The sequence below is a fragment of the Heterodontus francisci genome, chromosome 23, assembly GCF_036365525.1.
Source record: "Heterodontus francisci isolate sHetFra1 chromosome 23, sHetFra1.hap1, whole genome shotgun sequence".
NCBI lineage: Eukaryota > Metazoa > Chordata > Chondrichthyes > Heterodontiformes > Heterodontidae > Heterodontus > Heterodontus francisci.
The window spans coordinates 70,166,785-70,186,110 of NC_090393.1; the positions used below are offsets into that span (position 1 = coordinate 70,166,785).

The 19,326-nt window shown below is 45.7% G+C and overlaps 1 protein-coding gene across 3 annotated transcripts in view; it reads left to right on the forward strand.

The window, feature by feature from the left end:
- Nucleotides 1-19,326, forward strand: part of pik3ip1 (phosphoinositide-3-kinase interacting protein 1) — a 109,116-nt gene that overhangs the window by 81,689 nt on the left and 8,101 nt on the right. For all 3 annotated transcript variants that reach the window (XM_068055634.1, XM_068055633.1, XM_068055632.1), the window contains one exon: nucleotides 343-421. In XM_068055634.1, coding sequence (XP_067911735.1) covers nucleotides 343-421 — 79 coding nt within the window. The remainder of the gene's footprint in view (nucleotides 1-342; nucleotides 422-19,326) is intronic.

Consider the following 19,326-nt stretch of genomic DNA (forward strand, 5'->3'; position numbering starts at 1 on the left):
ACGATAACTCTGCTTCTCTCTCCACAGATGCTGCCAGACCTGCTGAGTGTCTCCAGCATTTCATGTTTTTATTTCAGATTTCCAACATCTGCAGTATTTTGCTTTTATTAAAGGACTCAATGTTGTGATATTGAGCTAAGATGGCACCCATTAGCTACTCACCCTCAGGCGCTGAGCAGTTTCCCTGTAACTGTTGAACTAATCAAGAGAAACACAACCTCTGGGATTGGGTCATTTACAGTGCTTGAGGAAGGTTGGAAGTAAGAGGGGATTTGATTGAAGTTTCTGTTTTTGTCCCCCCCTCTTTTCCACAGTGTAACATTGGTTTACTTTTATCTCTAGGTCAGGCTTTGGCGATTGGAATGATGATCATTATAATAGTGTTGGGTACTGGCATTACCTTGGGCTACATGTACAAACGGTAAGGATGTGCCATACACAGGATTCCATGGAGATACTCGAGATAGGTTATATGGAACAAATGAAGTGGAGCTGGGTTACAGATGCTGTACTGGGAGCTAATTTCACTTCTGCTGCATCATTTGCTTCAGATTTTACACTCCACCAGCCCTGGCTCTGGTCTTTATTAGTTTCTATGGATTTGATGAATGGTGGAGAGGTGTGAAAAATCAACGAGGTAGCAACATTTCCCAGTTGCCCTGAGCTGGGTCCTGCAGCTTCCCATCTCCTGCTTCTGTATATGGCCCCTCCCGAGTTCCAATCACTGCTTTCTCAATTTGGGTCAGGGTTGGGATTTGGTGGTGGTGGTGGGGGGAGAGGGCAGGGGCGGGTGGTGGTTGGGGCTCCTCCGAGGTGGACCTTAAAATAGGATTTATAGCACAGAAACAGGCCATTTGGTTCAGCTGATCTATGCCAGTGTTTATATATGATCATAGAATCAGAAACGTTTACAGCATGGAAGGAGGCCATTTGGCCCATCATGTCTACACCGGCCGACAAGGAGCCATCCAGGCTAATCCCACTCAGCAGCCTTTGGTCCCTAGCCTTGTAGATTACGGCATTTCAAGTGCATGTCCAAAGTACTTTTTAAATGTTATGAGGGTTTCTGCCTCTACCAGCTTTTCAGGCAGTGAGTTCCAGATCCCCACCACCCACTGGGTGAAAATATTTCCCCTTGAATCCTGTCTAAACTTCTCTGCCCCCTGGTAATGGACATATCAACCAAGGGGAATAGGGCCTTCCTATTCATTCTATCTAGACCCCTCAGACTTTTATACTCTTCAGTTATGTCTCCCCAGAGCCTCCTTTGTTCCAAAGAAAACAACCCTAGTCTGTCCAATCTTTCCTGATAACTAAAATTCTCCAGTCCAGGGAACATCCTCGTAAATCTCTTCTGTACCCTCTTTAGTGCAATCAGATCTTTCCTATAGTGCGATGACTGCATGTACTACTCCACCTGTGGCCTAACTGGTGTTTTATACAGTTCCAGTATAACCTCCCAGTTCTTATATTCTGTGCTTCAACTAATAAAGGAAATTATCCCATATGCCGCCTTGAGCAACTTAGCTATCTGTCCAGCCACCTTCAGGGATCTGTGGACATGCACTCCAAGAGCCCTCTGTTCCTCTACGCATCTTAATCCTACCATTTATTATGTATTCCCTTGCCTTGTTTGCTTTCCGCAAATGGATTACCTCACACTTCTCAGGATTGAACTCCATTTGCCACTGTTACGCCCACCTTGCTGGTCCATTGATATCTTCCTGAAGTCTGCAGCCTGCTTCTTCATTATCAACCACATGGCCAATTTTTGTATTGTCTGCAAACTTCTTAGGAACATAGGAGCAGAAGTAGGCCATTCAGTCTGTCGAGCCTGCTCCGTCATTTAGTTCGATCATCTACCTCAGTGCCAGTTTTCTGTGCTGTCGTCATATCCCTTGATCTCGTTAATATCCAGATATCTGTTGATTTCTGTCTTGAACATGGGCAGAGAATTCCAAAGATTCACCACCCTCTGAGTGAAGAAATTCCTCCTCCTCTCAGTCTTAAATGGCCTACCCCTGCAAGGTGATTGGTTGGTGAGTAACTGCTGTTAGGGAATAACTCTAAATAGCTGGATACTACTGTTAGGGTGTGTGTGTAAATAGCTTAATAATCAGGAACAAGTGAGTAGCTGTTTTTTTTGAGTAAGGTTTATTTTAACTAATCAACTGTATTGATTTTTAGTAGGATTTTTCAGTACTGGTAAGGTTTTATTCTAAGCTGCTGTAGTATTGGTAAGGTTTTTTTTAGCAGTAGCAAAGGGTCAACTAATAATTAAAGGAATGGCAAGGTTGCTTCAACCTTGAGAGTGCACCTTCTGTGCTATGTGGGATGCTTCCCCTATCCCGGAGAACCATTTGTGCAGGAAGTGTCATCAATTGAAGCAGCTGGAGCTCCGGGTTTTGGAACTTGAACAGCAGCTGGCGACACTCCAGTGTATTCATGAGGGTGAGGGCTATGTAGATAGCATGTTTATGGATGTGGTCACCTCACAGCTTAAGAGTATGCAGGGAGAGAGGGAATGGGTGACCACCAGACAGTCAAAAAGAATCAGGCAGGTAGTGCAGGAGACCCCTGAGTGCATCTCACTCTCCAACAGGTATTCAGTTCTGAATACTGAGGAAAGTGATGCTTCACCTGGGGAGTGCAGCCAGAGCCAAGTCCGTGGCACCGTGGGTGGCTCAACTACACTGGGGGTGTCACTGAGCGGCTGCAGAGCATCCTGAAGCGGGAGGGTGAACAGCCAGCAGTCGTGGTCCACATCAGAACCAGCGACGTAGGTGGAAAGAGGGATGTGGACTTGCAGTCAGAATTTAGGGAGCTAGGTAAGAAATTAGCAAGCAGGACCTCAAAAGTAGTGCCACACGCAGGTGAGTATAGAAATAGAAGGATAAGACAGATGAATGCGTGGCTGGAAAGATGGTGCAGGAGAGAGGGCTTCATATTCCTGGGACATTGGGACTAGCTCTGGGGAGATGGAACCTGTACAGGCCGGGTTGCACCTGAACAGAGCCGAGACTGAGTTCCTTGCGGGACGTTTTGCTAGTGCTGTTGGGGAGGGTTTAAACTAGTTTGGCAGGGGGATGGAGATCTGAGGGTAGACTCAGCTGGGACAAAATCAGAAATGAAAATGGAAGTCAGAAAATTAATGGATGAGTCTGAAAGACAGAGGAAACAAGGGTTAGAAAATTAAAAAACAGAGGTTGGCAATGCTTAAGGGGATCTATTTCAATGCAAGGAGTATAGTAAATAAAGCAGATGAGCTGAGGGCACAGATAGACACGTAGCAGTATGATATCATAGCTATTACAGAGAAATGGCTTAAGTTGGGACAGGAATGGCAGCTCAACGTTCCTGGTTACAGGGTTTTCAGACGTGATACGGAGGGGGATAAGAAATGAGGGGGAGTGGCAATTTTGGTGAAGGAAACTATTACAGCTGTGTGGAGGGATGATGTGTTGGAAAGTTTATCAAATGAGGCCATATGGATTGAGCTAAGGAACAAAAAAGGGACAATCACACTGCTGGGAGTGTACTATAGACCCCCAAACAGTCAGAGGGAGATAGAAGAGCAGATATGTAGGCAAATCTCTGAGAAGTAATTACTCCAATATTAACTGTGATAGTTTTAGTGTGAAAGGAATTGAGGGAACAGAACTCTTGAGGTGCATTCAGGAGAACCTTTTTGCCCATTATGCAGCAAGTCCAACAAGAGTGCAGGTGCAGTTTTAGACTTAGTTTTAGGAAATGAAGATGGGCAGGTGGAAGGAATGGCTGTGGGAGAGCATTTTGGTGGAAGTGATCATAATTCAGTCAGTTTTAACATAATTATGGAAAAGGACAGAGATAGAACAGGAGTTAGAATTCTCAATTGGGGCAAGGCCAATTTTACTAAACTGAGGAGTGATTTAGTGAAAGTGGACTGGAAACAGCTACTTGAAGGTTAATCAGTGTCAGAATAGTGGGAGGCATTCAAAAGGGATTTTGATTTGATTTTTGATTTAGAGATACAGCACTGAAACAGGCCCTTCGGCCCACCGAGTCTGTGCCGACCATTAACCACCCATTTATATTAATCCTACACTAATCCCATATTCCTACCACATCCTCACCTGTCCCTATATTTCCCTACCACCTACCTATACTAGGGGCAATTTATAATGGCCAATTTACCTACCAACCTGCAAGTCTTTTGGCTTGTGGGAGGAAACCGGAGCACCCGGAGAAAAACCCACGCAGACACAGGTAGAACTTGCAAACTCCACACAGGCAGTACCCAGAATTGAACCCAGGTCGCTGGAGCTGTGAGGCTGCAGTGCTAACCACTGCGCCACTGTGCAGCAGTATGATATCATAGCTATTACAGACGTGATACGGAGGGGGATAAGAAAGGAGGGGGAGTGGCAATTTTGGTGAAGGAAACTATTACAGCTGTGTGGAGGGATGATTCAAGGGGTTCAGGGTAAACCTGTTCCCAAAAAGAAAAAGGGTGAGGCGACCACATCTAGAGCCCCATGGATGTCAAGGAGCCTACAGGGTAAGATGAGGCAGAAAGGGAAAGCTTATATGCGACACCAAGAACTCAATACTACAGAAAGCCGAGAGGAATATAGAAAGTGGAGGGGTGAAATCAAAAAGGAAATTAGGAAAGCAAAGAGAGGTCATGAAAGAATATTGGCAAGCAAAATCAAGGTGAACCCAAAGATCTTTTATCAATGCATTAAGAGTAAGAGGATAACTAAGGAGTATGGCCCATAAAAGACGAAAAAGGAAACCTATGTGTAGGAGTGGAAGATATTGGTATGGTTCTTAATGAATGCTTTGCATCTGTCTTCACAAAAGAGGGGGACGATGGAGATATTGTAGTTAAGGAGGAAGAGTGTGAAGTACTGGATGTGATGAACCTAAGGAGAGAGGAAATATTAATGGGATTAGCATCCTTAAAAGTTGATAAAGCACCAGGGCCAGATGAAATATATCCTAGGCTGTTAAATGAAGCAAGAGCGGAAATAGCAGAGGGTCTGACCATCATTTTCCAGTCCTCACTGAATACAGATGTGGTGCTTGGATTGGAGAATTGCTAACGTACCTCTGTTTAAAAAGAGAGCAAAGGATTGACTGAAAAATTACAGGCCAGTCAGTCTAACTTCAGAAGTGGGCAAATTATTGGAATCTATTCTGAGAGACAGGATAAACTGTGACTTGGAAAAGTACAGGTTAATCAAGGATCGTCAGCATGGATTTGTTAGGGGAAGATCTTGTTTGACCAACTTGATCGAATTTTTTGAAGAAGTAACAAAATAGATGAGGCCAGTGCAGTTGATGTGGTCCACATGGATTTTAGCAAGGCTTTTGACAAGATCCCACATGGCAGACTGGTTTAAAAAAAAAAATCCCATGGGATCCTGGGAAATGCAACAAGGTGGATACAAAATTGGCTCAGTGGCAGGAAACAAAGGGTAATTGTTGATGGCTGTTTTAGCGACTGGAGGGTTGTTTCCAGTGGCATTCCGCAGGGCTCAGTACTGGGTGCCCTGCTTTTTGTGGTGTTCGTTAACAATTTGGACGTAAATGTAGGGGGCATGATCAAGAATTTTGTGAACGACACAAAGATTGCCCATGTGGTAGGCTGCAGGAAGATATTGATGGCCTGGTCAGATGGGCAGAAAAGTGGCAAATGGAGAAGTGTGAGGTGATGCATTTGGGGAGGTCAAACAAGGCAAAGAACAGTACAGGAACAAGCCATTCGGCCCTCCAAGCCTGCGCCGATCTTGATGCCTGTCTAAACTAAAACCTTCTGCACTTCCGGGGACCGTATCCCTCTATTCCCATCCTATTCATGTATTTGTCAAGATGCCTCTTAAACGTCGCTATCGTACCTGCTTCCACCACCTCCCCCGGCAGCAAGTTCCAGGCACTCACCACCCTGTGTGTAAAGAACCTGCCTCGCACATCCCATCTAAACTTTGCCCCTCGCACCTTAAACCTATGTCCTCTAGTAACTGTCTCTTCCACCCTGGGAAAAAGCTTCTGACTATCCACTCTGTCCATGCCGCTCATAACTTTGTAAACCTCTATCATGTCACCCCTCCACCTCCGTCGTTCCAGTGAAAACAATCCGAGTTTATCCAACCTCTCCTCATAGCTAATACCCTCCAGCCCAGGCAACATCCTGGTAATCCTCTTCTGTACCCTCGCCAAAGCCTCGCAATCCTTCTGGTAGTGTGGCGACCAGAATTGCACGCAATATTCTAAGTGTGGCCTAACTAAGGTTCTGTACAGCTGCAGCATGACTTGCCAATTTATATACTGTATGCCCCGACTGATGAAGGCAAGCATGCCGTATGCCTTCTTGACTCCCTTATCCACCTGTGTTGCCACTTTCAGTGACCTGTGGACCTGTACGCCCAGATCTCTCTGCCTGTCAGTACTCCTAAGGGTTCTGCGATTTACTGTATACTTCCCACCTGTATTAGACCTTCCAAAATGCATTACCTCACATTTGTCCGGATTAAACTTCACCTGCCATTTCTCCGCCCAAGTCTCCAACCGATCTATATCCTGCTGTATCCTCTGACAATCCTCATCACTATCCGCAACTCCACCAACCTTTGTGTCATCTGCAAACTTACTAATCAGACCAGCTACATTTTCCTCCAAATCATTTATATATACTACAAACAGCAAAGGTCCCAGCACTGATCCCTGCGGAACACCACTAGTCACAGCCCTGCTTTCAGAAAAGCACCCTTCCACTGCTACCCTCTGTCTTCTATGACCGAGCCAGTTCTGTATCCATCTTGCCAGCTCACCTCTGATTCCCTGTGACTTCACCTTTTGTACCAGTCTGCCATGAGGGACCTTGTCAAAGGCTTTACTGAAGTCCATATAGACAACATCCACAGCCCTTCCTTCATCAATCATCTTTGTCACTTCCTCAAAAAACTCAATCAAGTTGGTGAGACACGACCTCCCCTTCACAAAACCATGCTGCCTCTCGCTAATAAGTTTATTTGTTTCCAAATGGGAGTAAATCCTGTCCCAAAGAATTCTCTCTTAATAATTTCCCTACCGCTGACATAAGGCTCACCGGCCTATAATTTCCTGGATTATCCTTGCTACCCTTCTTAAACAAAGGAACAACACTGGCCAATCTCCAGTCCTCTGGGACCTCACCTGTAGCCAATGAGGATACAAAGATTTCTGCCAAGGCCCCAGCAATTTCTTGCCTTGCCTCCCTCAGTATTCTGGGGTAGATCCCATCAGGCCCTGGGGACTTATCTACCTTACTGTTTTGCAAGACGCCCATTACCACCTACTTTTTGATAACGACATGACCCAGACTATCTACACTCCCTTCCCTAGACCCATCATCCACCAAGTCCTTCTCTTTGGTGAATACTGATGCAAAGTACTCATTTAGTACCTCGCCCATTTCCTCTGGCTCCACACATAGATTCCCTCCTCTGTCCTTGAGTGGGCCAACCCTTTCCCTGGTTACCCTCTTGCTCTTTATATATGTATAAAAAGCCTTGGGATTCTCCTTAATCCTGTTTGCCAATGACTTTTCATGACCCCTTTTAGCCCTCCTGACTCCTTGCTTAAGTTCCTTCCTACTTTCTTTATATTCCTCAAGGGCTTTGTCTGTTCCCAGCCTTCTAGCCCTTACGACTGCTTCCTTTTTCTTTTTGACTAGGCTCCCAATATCCCTCGTTATCCAAGGTTCCCGAAACTTGCCAAACTTATCCTTGTTCCTCACAGGAACATGCCATTCCTGGATTCTAATCATCTGACGTTTGAAAGACTCCCACATGTCAGATGTTGATTTACCCTCAAACAGCCGCCCCCAATCTAAATTCTTCAGTTCCTGCCTAATATTGTTATAATTAGCCTTCCCCCAATTTAGCACCTTCACCCGAGGACTACTCTTGTCCTTATCCACAAGTACCTTAAAACTTACGGAATTCTGGTCACTGTTCCCGAAATGCTCTCCGACTAAAACTTCGACCACTTGGCCGGGCTCATTCCCCAATACCAGGTCCAATACGGCCCCTTCCCTAGTTGGACTATCTACATACTGTTTCAAGAAGCTCTCCTGGATGCTCCTCACAAATTCTGCCCCATCCAAGCCCCTAGCACTGAGAGTCCCAGTCAATATAGGGGAAGTTAAAATCACCCACCACCACAACCCTGCTACCTTTACATCTTTCCAAAATCTGTCTACATATCTGCTCCTCTACCTCCCGCTGGCTGTTGGGAGGCCTGTAGTAAACCCCCAACATCGTGACTGCACCCTTCCTATTCCTGAGCTCCACCCATATTGCCTCACTGCATGACCCCTCCGAGGTGTCCTCCCGCAGTGCAGTTGTGATATTCTCCTTAACCAGTAATGCAACTCCCCCACCCCTTTTACATCCCCCTCTATCCCGCCTGAAGCTTCTTAATCCCGGAACATTTAGCTGCCAATCCTGTCCTTCCCGCGATTACTGGGAAAATACTGAGAAGTGTGGAGCAAGTCAGGGACCTTGGAGTGAATGTCCACAGATCCCTGAAGGTAGCAGGACAGGTCGATAAGGTGGTTAAGAAGGCATATGGAATCCTTTCCTTCATAGCTAAGGTATAGAATACAGGAGCAGGGAGGTTATGCTGGAACTGTATAACTCATTGGTTAGGCCAGAACTTGAGTACTGTGTGCAGTTCTGGTCACCTCATTACAGAAAGGATGTAATTGCACTATAGATGGTATAGGAGATTTACGAGGATGTTTCCAGGACTGGAAAAATGCAGCTATGAGGAAAGATTGGATAGGCTGGGGTTGTTCTCCTTGGAACAGAGAAGGCTGAGGGAGATCTGATTGAAATGTAAAAAATTTTGAGAAGCCTGGATAGAGTGGAGGTGAAGGTTCTATTCACCTCAGCAGAGAGATCAGTGACGAGGGGACATAGATCTAAAGTGATTCTGTTCTGAGAACATGTTCCCTGATTCCAGACTCACAAGCCAGGGGAAACATTCTATCTGCATTCATCCTGTCACGTGCTGAAATAATTTTGTAAGTTTCAATGACATCACCTCTCATTCTTCAAAATTTTAGAAGAATACAGGCCCATTTTCCTCAGTCTCTCCTTGTAAGACAATCCTGCCATTCCAAGGATTAGTCTGGTGAACTTCCAAGGCACTCCTGCTATAGCAACTATATCCTTCCTTGGATGAGGAGAACAAAACTGTAGAAAATATTCCAGGTGCGGTCTCAATTACAGCAAGACCTATTTACTCCTGTACTCACAACCCCTAGTAATGAAGGCCAGCATACCATTTGCCTTGCTAGTTGCACCTTTTTTTTCATTCATTCAGTGGATTGTGCATGGCGCTGGCTAGGCCAGCATTTATTGCTCATCCCTAATTTCCCTTGAGAAGGTGGTAAGCTGCCTTATTCAACCATTGCAGTCCATGTGAGGTAGGTACACCCACTGTGCTGTTAGGAAGGGAGTTCCAGGATTTTGACCCAGCGACAGTGAAGGAATGGCGATATAGTTCTAAGTCAGGTTGGTGGGTGACTTGGAGGGGAATTTGCAGGTGGTGATGTTCCTATGCATTTGCTGTCCGTGTCCTTCTAGTTGGTAGAGGTCGTGGGTTTGGAAGGTGCTGTCTAAGGAGCCTTGGTTCGTTGCTGCAGTGCATCTTGTAGATGGTACACACTGCTGCCACTGTGTGTCGGTGTGGAGGGAGTGAATGTTTGTGGATGAGGTGCTAATCAAGTGGGCTGCTTTGTCCTGGATGGTGTCGAGCTTCTTGAATGTTGTTGGAGCTGCACCCATCCAGGCAATTGGAGAGTATTCTATCACTCTCCTGACTTGTGCCTTGTAGATGGTTGACAGGCTTTGGGGAGTCAGGTGAGTTACTCGCTGCAGGATTCCTAGCCTCTGACCTGCTCTTGTAGCCACGGTATTTATATGGCTACTCCAGTTCAGTTTCTGGTCAATGGTAGCCCCTAGGATGTTGATAGTTGGAGGATTCAGCGATGGTAATGCCATTGAATGTCAAGGGGAGATGGTTAGATTCTCTCTTGTTGGAGATGGTCATTGCCTGGCACTTGTGTGGCACGAATATTACTTGCCACTTATCAGCCTAAGCCTGGATATTGTCCAGGTCTTGCTGCATTTCTACACGGACTGCTTCAGTATCTGAGGAGTCGCGAATGGTGTTGAACATTGTGCAATCATCAGCGAACATCCCCACTTCTGACCTTATGATTGAAGGTAGGTCATTGATGAAGCAGCTGAAGATGGTTGTGCCTAAGACACTACCCTGAGGAACTCCTGCAGTGATGTCCTGGAGCTGAGATAATTGACCTCCAACAACCACAACCATCTTCCTTTGCACTAGGTATGACTCCAACCAGCGGAGAGTTTTCCCCCTGATTCCCATTGACTTCAGTTTTGCCAAGATCCCTTGATGCCATACTCAGTCAAATGCTGCTTTGATGTCAAGGGCAGTCACTCTCACCTCACCTCTTGAGTTCAGCTCTATTGTCCTTGTTTGAACCAAGGCTCTAATGAGGTCAGGAGCTGAGTGGCCCTGGCGGAACCCAAACTGAGCAGGTTATTGCTAAGCAAATGCCGCTTGATGGCACCTTCCATCACTTTACTGATGATTAAGAGTAGACTGATGGGACTGCATGCGAGCTTTTAGTGACACATGAACAGCATGCCCAGGTCCCTTTGGGCATCAACACTTCCCAACCTTTCACCATTTAAGAAATACTATGTCTTTCTGGTTTTTTTTCTAGCAAAGTGGATAACTTCATACTTACTCACATTATATTCCATCTGCCATGTTCTTGACAATTCACTTATCCTGTCCAAGACCCCTTGATGCCTCCTTGCATCCTCCTCACAGCTTGCATTCCCACTTAGTTTTATTTATTTTTTTATTTATTATTATTTAGAGATTCAGCACTGAAACAGGCCCTTCGGCCCACCAAGTCCGTGCCGACCAACAGCCACCCATTTATACTAATCCTACATTAACCCCATATTCTCTACCACATCCCCACCATTCTCCTACCACCTACCTACACGAGGGGCAATTTACAATGGCCAATTTACCTATCAACCTGCAAGACTTTGGCTGTGGGAGGAAACCGGAGCATCCGGAGAAAACCCACGCAGATACAGAGAGAACTTGCAAACTCCGCACAGGCAGTACCCAGAACTGAACCCGGGTCACTGGAGCTGTGAGGCTGCATTGCTAACCACTGCGCCACTGTGCCGCCTGTGTCATCAGAAAATTGGAAATGTCACATTTGGTCTCCACATGCAAATCATTTTTATAGATTGTGAACTGCTGTGGCCCAAGCATTGGTCGTTGCAGTACTCCACGAGTTAACACCCTGCCATGTTGAGAATGACCCATTTATTTCTGTCTGTTAACCAATTCTTAATCCATACCAGTATATTACCCCCAATCCCATGTGCTCTAATTTTGTTTACTAACTTCCAGTGTGGGACCTTATTAAAAGCCTTCTGAAAATTCAAATATTCCACATCCAGTGGTTCTCCTCTACAAATAACATCCTCTAAAACTCCCAACAGGTTTGTCAAACATGATTTTCCTTTCATAAATCCATGCTGACTCTGCCCAATCATATTATTATTTTCTAAGTGTCTAGTTATCGCATCCTTTATAATAGATACAATATTTTCCCTACTACTGATGTCAAACTAACAGGTCTGTAGTTCTCCTTTTTCTCTCTCCCACCTTTCTTAAATAGTGGGTTTACATTTGCTACTTTCCAGTCTGCAGGACTTCTTAATTATACCCACTACATTCAAGACCAAATCATTGATATATATCACCAAATATAAAGGACCTAATACTGAACCCTGAGGAGCCCCACTGGAAACAGCCTTCCAGTCACAAAAACACCGATTGACCCTTTGCTTCTTCCCTCTGAACCAATTATTGATCCAACTTGTCAATTTGCCTTGGATCCCATTGGGTTTTACTTTCATGACTAGTCTGCCTTGTGGGACCTTATCAAAGTCTTGTTAAAATCCATATTGATTACATCAAATGCACTACCCTCATTGACCCTCCTTGTTACCTCTTCAAAAAATTCAATCGTGTTGGTCAGACACGACCTTCCCTTAAAAAATCTGTACCGATAGTCTTTGGTTAATCCATGTCCTTCTAATGTCCTTCTGTCTCTCAGAATTTTTTCCAATAATTTTCCCACCACTGAGGTTAGGCTGATTTGCCTATAATTACTCAGCCTATCCCTTTCTCCCTTTTTAAATAAGGTCCTCCACACCTGTAGCCAGAGAGGATTGGAAAATGAAGGTCAGAGTCACTGCTATTTCTTCGCTTGCTTCCCTTAACAGCCTAGGATACATTTTTTCCGGGCCTGGGGATTTGTCCACTTTCAAAGGTTATTGCTGAAAAAAAGAGGCATGCTGTTGAAGCTTTTAGTCTTGCACTCATTAGGACAGATGCAAGAATGCCAAACTTCAAAGGGAGCAACAATTTATACTGTATGAGAACAGGGTGCTGATTGGTTGGCAAGTCGATTCTGGACGAGACATTGCCATGGCGAATGCACCAAGGAACCTATTGTCCCTAACACTTTTGTTTACTTTATAAAAAGGCCAAAGCCTGGGCATGTTCCTTTTGCCTGCAGAGGACAGGTCCCTGCGTATGAATATATGTAGCTTCTAGCAAGTCTAAGTGAGCCACATTGCGAGCCCGACTGATGATCTTAAATTGGTTATTAGTGTAATTCTTAGCACACTCGGGATTGTTCAAGTGCTGACCAATTGCGGAATCTCATTTAATGTTGGACATTATGTTCTTGAGTTTTGCAAGCACGGACTGGTTGAGTATGGTCAATACTGAGAATCACAATTATTATAGCACAGAAGGAGGCCATTTGGCCCATCATGTCTGCACCAGCTCTCCTAATGAGCAATTCACTTAGTGCCATTCCCCCACCTTCTCCCCATAACCCTACACACTCTTCCTTTTCATACAACAGTCTAAGTCCCTTTTCAATGCCTCGATTGAACCTGACTCCACCACATTCTCAGGCAGCGCATTCCAGACCTAACCACTCACTGCGTGAAAGTTTTTTTTCCTCATGTCACTTTTGCTTCTACCAATTACAGTTTGCCTATTGTGAACAACCGAAGGGATGTGCTGTTTGATTCGACCTGCCAGTCATTGGGATGTATGGCCGATGTACCTGGCATCGCACTGGAAGTCACAGCTTTTCAACATCTACCCTGTCAAACACTCTAAGAATATCACGTTTCATTCTTCTCAGCTTCAGAGAATATAAGACTACTCACTCTCAGCATAGGATAGTCCTCTCATCCCATTATCACCTTTGTTGCAATTCCTCCCCCCAAAACCACCTGCCCAAGTTAAGTATATCCTTCCTTGGGTAAGGAGAACAAAACTGTACACAGCACTCCAGGTGTGGTTTCTTTGCAGCAAGACTTCCTTACTCTTGGACTGGAAACCCCTTTCAATAAAGGCCAACATTCCATTTACCTTCCTAATTGCATGCTGTACCTGCATGCTAACTTTGTGATTTGTGTATAAGGAAACTCCTCGAATCCCAACATTAACTTGCCTCTCACATTTTTAAAAAAAAATCTCCTTTTCCAGTCTTCCTACCAAAGTGGATAATTTCACACTTCCCCACATTATTATGAGGAGAGGTTGGAAAAACTCGGATTGTTTACACTGGAACGACGGAGGTGGAGGGGCGACATGATAGAGGTTTACAAAGTTATGAGCGGCATGGACAGAGTGGATAGTCAGAAGCTTTTTCCCAGGGTGGAAGAGTCAGTTACTAGGGGACATAGGTTTAAGGTGAGAGGGGCAAAGTTTAGAGGGGATGTGCGAGGCAAGTTCTTTACACAGAGGGTGGTGAGTGCCTGGAACCTGCTGCCAGGGGAGGTGGTGGAAGCAGATACGATAGCGACGTTTAAGAGACATCTTGACAAATACATGAATAGGAAGGGAATAGAGGGATATGGGCCCCGGAAGTGCAGAAGGTGTTAGTTTAGGCAGGCATCAAGGCTTGGAGGGCCGAATGGCCTGTTCCTGTGCTGTACTGTTCTTTGTTCTTTATACTCCATCTGCCACCTTCTTAGAGTCATAGAGTTATACAGCACTGAAACAGGCCCTTCGGCCCATCGTGTCCGTGCTGGCCATCAAGCACCTAACTATTCTAATCCCATTTTCCAGCACTTGGCCCATAGCCTTGTATGCTATGGCGTTTCAAGTGCTCATCTAAATACTTCTTAAATGTTGTGAGGTTCTTGCCCAGATCTCCATCCCTGTGCAGCCTCTTTGCATCCTCTTCACAGCTTACTTGTCCAGCAAATTTAGTTATATTCCATTCCATCCTGTTATCAAAGTGTCTGATCTGGATTGTAAATAGCTGATCCTTGCACCACTCTCTAATTACACCCTGCCATCCCAAAAATAATCCATTTATTCCTACTCTTGTTTTCTGCCCATTAATCAGTCCTCGATCTATGCTAATATATTACCTGCAATCCATGAGCTCTAATCTTGGTCACAGATTCATAGAGTTATACAGCACAGAAACAGGCTCTTCAGCCCATCATGTCTGTGCTGGCCATCAAGCACCTAACTATTCTAGTCCCATTTTCCAGCACTTGGCCAGTAGCCTTGTATGCTATAGTGTTTCAAGTGCTCATCTAAATACTTCTTAAATGTTGTGAGGGTTCCCTCTCCACCACCCCTTCAGGCAGTGCATTCCAGATTCCAACCACCCTCTGGGTGAAATTTTTTTTCCTCAAATCCCCTCTAAACCTCCTGCACCTTTGCCTTAAATCTATGCCCCTTGGTTATTGACCCTTCCACTAAGGGAAAAAGTTTCTTTCTATCTAACCTATCAATGCTCCTCATAATTTTGTACACCTCAATCATATCCCCCCTCAGCCTTCTCTGCTCCAAGGAAAACAACTCTAGTCTTTTCAGTCTCTCTTCATAGCTGAAATGCTCCAGCCCAGGCAACATCCTGGTGAATCTCCTCTGCACCCTCTCCAGTGCAATCACATCCTTCTTATCGTGTGGTGTCCAGAACTGTACACAGTACTCCAGCTGTGGCCTAACTAGCATTTTATATTGCTCCATCATAACCTCCCTGCTCCTATATTCTATGCCTCGGCTGATAAAGGCAAATATCCCATATGCCTTCCTTACCACCTTATCTACCTGTGCTGCTGCCTTCAGTGATCTATGGACAAGTACACCAAGGTCCCTCTGACCTTCTGTACTTCCGAGGGTCCTACCATCCATTGTATATTCCCTTGCCTTGTTAGTCCTCCCAAAATGCATCACCTCACACTTCACAGGATTAAATTCCATTTGCCACTGCTCTGCCCATCTTACCAGCCCATCTATATCGTCCTGTAATCTAAGGCTTTCCTCCTCACTATTTACGACACCACCAAATTTCGTGTCATCTGCAAACTTACTGATCATACCTCCTATATTCACATCTAAATCATTAATGCACACTACAAACAGCAAGGGTCCCAGCACCGATCCCTGCGGTACACCACTGGTTACAGGCTTCCACTCGCAAAAAGAACCCTTGACCATCACCCTCTGCCTCCTGCCACTAAACCAATTTTGGATCCAAATTGCCTTGGATCCCATGGGTCCTTACCTTCTTAACCAATCTCCCATGCGGGAGCTTATCAAAAGCCTTAATGAGGTCCATACAGACTACATCAACTGCTCTATCCTCATCTACACATTTCGTCACCGCTTCAAAAAATTCAGTCAAGTTAGTCAGACACGATCTCCTCCTGACAAAGCCAGGCTGACTATCCCTGCATCTCCAAGTGGAGATTAATCCTGTCCCTCAGAATTTTTCCCAATAATTTCCCTACCACTGATATTAGACTCACCGGCCTGTAATTACCTGGTTTATCCCCGCTACCCTTCTTGAATAATGGTACCACATTCGTTGTCCTCCAGTCCTCCGGTACCTCTCCTGTGGCCAGAGAGGATTTGAAAATTTGTGTCAGAGCCCCTGCAATCTCCTCCCTTGCCTCACATAACAGCCTGGGTTACATCTCATCTGGGCCTGGGGATTTATCCACTTTTAAGCCCGCTAAAACAGCTAATACTTCCTCCCTTTCAATGCTAATATGTTCAAGTATATCACAATCCCCCTGCCTGATCTCTACACCTGCATCGTCCTTCTCCATAGTGAACACAGACGAAAAGTAATCATTTAAAACCTCAATTATGTCCTCCGGCTTCACACACAGATTGCCACTTTGTTCCCTAATGGTCCTTCTTTCTGTGGTTATCCTCTTGCCCTTAATATACTTATAAAACGCCTTAGGATTTTCCTTTATCTTGCCCGCCAGTGTTTTTTCATGTCCCCTCTTTGCTTTCCTAATTACTTTTTTAAGTATCCCCCTACACTTTCTGTACTCCTCTAGTGCCTCTGCTGTTTTCAGCATGCTGAATCTGCCATAAGCCTCCTTTTTCTTTTCCTTATCCAATCCTCTATATCCCTCAACATCCAGGGTTCCCTGGACTTGTTGGTCCCACCCGTCACCTTAATGGGTACATGTTGGCTCTGAACTCTTACTATTTCTTCTTTAAATAACTCCCACTGATCTGATGTTGACTTTCCTACAAGTAGCTGCTCCCAGTCCACTCTGGCCAGATTCTGTTTTACTACTCCGTCTGGTGGTCATAATCTTTTTTGCCTGTGCCGTGCTATCCACGACTTCCTCAGCATCGCAGATGCTCCACACTGAATCCACCCGCAGCTCCAGCTCCATAATGCGGGTAGCCAGTAGCTGCAGCTGGATACATTTCCTGCACACATGGTGGTCGGGGACACTGGAAGCGTCCCTGATTTCCCACATAGCGCAAAGAACAAAGAACAGAACAAAGAACAGTACAGCACAGGAACAGGCCATTCGGCCCTCCAAACCTGCGCCGATCTTGATGCCTGCCTAAACTAAAACCTTCTGCACTTCCGGGGCCCATATCCCTCTATTCCCATCCTATTCATGTATTTGTCAAAATGTCTCTTAAACGTCTCTATGGTACTTGCTTCCACCACCTCCCCCGGCAACAAGTTCCAGGCACTCACCACTCACCACAGGAGGAGCATGTCACGGGGCTGAGCTGTCCTGCCACGACTTAGCCTTAGATTAAGCTCCTTCGTTCTTCTTTTGGGCCTCCTTATCTCGAGAGACAATGGATACGCGCCTGGAGGTGGTCAGTGGTTTGTGAAGCAGCGCCTGGAGTGGCTATAAAGGCCAATTCTGGAGTGACAGGCTCTTCCACAGGTGCTGCAGAGAAATTTGTTTGTTGGGGCTGTTGCACAGTTGGCTCTCCCCTTGCGCCTCTGTCTTTTTTCCTGCCAACTACTAAGTCTCTTCGACTCGCCACAATTTAGCCCTGTCTTTATGGCTGCCCGCCAGCTCTGGCGAATGCTGGCAACTGACTCCCACGACTTGTGATCAATGTCACACGATTTCATGTCGCGTTTGCAGACGTCTTTATAACGGAGACATGGACGGCCGGTGGGTCTGATACCAGTGGCGAGCTCGCTGTACAATGTGTCTTTGGGGATCCTGCCATCTTCCATGCGGCTCACATGGCCAAGCCATCTCAAGCGCCGCTGACTCAGTAGTGTGTATAAGCTGGGGATGTTGGCCGCTTCAAGGACTTCTGTGTTGGAGATATAGTCCTGCCACCTGATGCCAAGTATTCTCCGAAGGCAGCGAAGATGGAATGAATTGAGACGTCGCTCTTGGCTGGCATACGTTGTCCAGGCCTCGCTGCCGTAGAGCAAGGTACTGAGGACACAGGCCTGATACACTCGGACTTTTGTGTTCCGTGTCAGTGCGCCATTTTCCCACACTCTCTTGGCCAGTCTGAACATAGCAGTGGAAGCCTTACCCATGCGCTTGTTGATTTCTGCATCTAGAGACAGGTTACTGGTGATAGTTGAGCCTAGGTAGGTGAACTCTTGAACCACTTCCAGAGCGTGGTCGCCCATATTGATGGATGGAGCATTTCTGACATCCTGCCCCATGATGTTCGTTTTCTTGAGGCTGATGGTTAGGCCAAATTCATTGCAGGCAGACGCAAACCTGTCGATGAGACTCTGCAGGCATTCTTCAGTGTGAGATGTTAAAGCAGCATCGTCAGCAAAGAGGAGTTCTCTGATGAGGACTTTCCGTACTTTGGACTTCGCTCTTAGACGGGCAAGGTTGAACAACCTGCCCCCTGATCTTGTGTGGAGGAAAATTCCTTCTTCAGAGGATTTGAACGCATGTGAAAGCAGCAGGGAGAAGAAAATCCCAAAAAGTGTGGGTGCGAGAACACAGCCCTGTTTCACACCACTCAGGATAGGAAAGGGCTCTGATGAGGAGCCACCATGTTGAATTGTGCCTTTCATATTGTCATGGAATGAGGTGATGATACTTAGTAGCTTTGGTGGACATCCGATCTTTTCTAGTAGTCTGAAGAGACCACGTCTGCTGACGAGGTCAAAGGCTTTGGTGAGATCAATGAAAGCAATGTAGAGGGGCATCTGTTGTTCACGGCATTTCTCCTGTATCTGACGAAGGGAGAACAGCATGTCAATAGTCGATCTCTCTGCACGAAAGCCACACTGTGCCTCAGGGTAGACGCGCTCGGCCAGCTTCTGGAGCCTGTTCAGAGCGACTCGAGCAAAGACTTTCCCCACTATGCTGAGCAGGGAGATTCCACGGTAGTTGTTGCAGTCACCGCGGTCATCCTTCGTTACTCCCTTTAATTTAGGGTACTAATTACGCTAGGGACCTTATTCTACTCCAAACACTAGTACAATCTCCGAAGAAGGGTCACTGACCCGAAACGTTAACTCTGCTTCTCTTTTCACAGATGCTGCCAGACCTGCTGAGTGGTTCCAGCATTTCTTGTTTTTATTTCAGATTTCCAGCATCCGCAGTATTTTGCTTTTATTATACTAGTACAATCTCAATTCCCTACCTTTACTTTTACTTCAGCTATTGAAAATAGTTTTAAAAAAAGGGTAGAAATACCCACGTGTTCCTACTTACCAATCAACTGCCTCCCCTTGCATTGCGTCACTTTCTGAACTGTGACGTCAGTCATGGAAATCTCTCGCTGTCCCTGTGAGAGTGTGTGAGAGTATGCCTCTTTTAAACTGCTGGAACTCCTGCTCGCCTGTCTCCTCGCAGGTCCACTCGGTCTCACGTCTCTTGTGTGATGTCTTAGCAAATTCTTTCTGAGAATCCAATA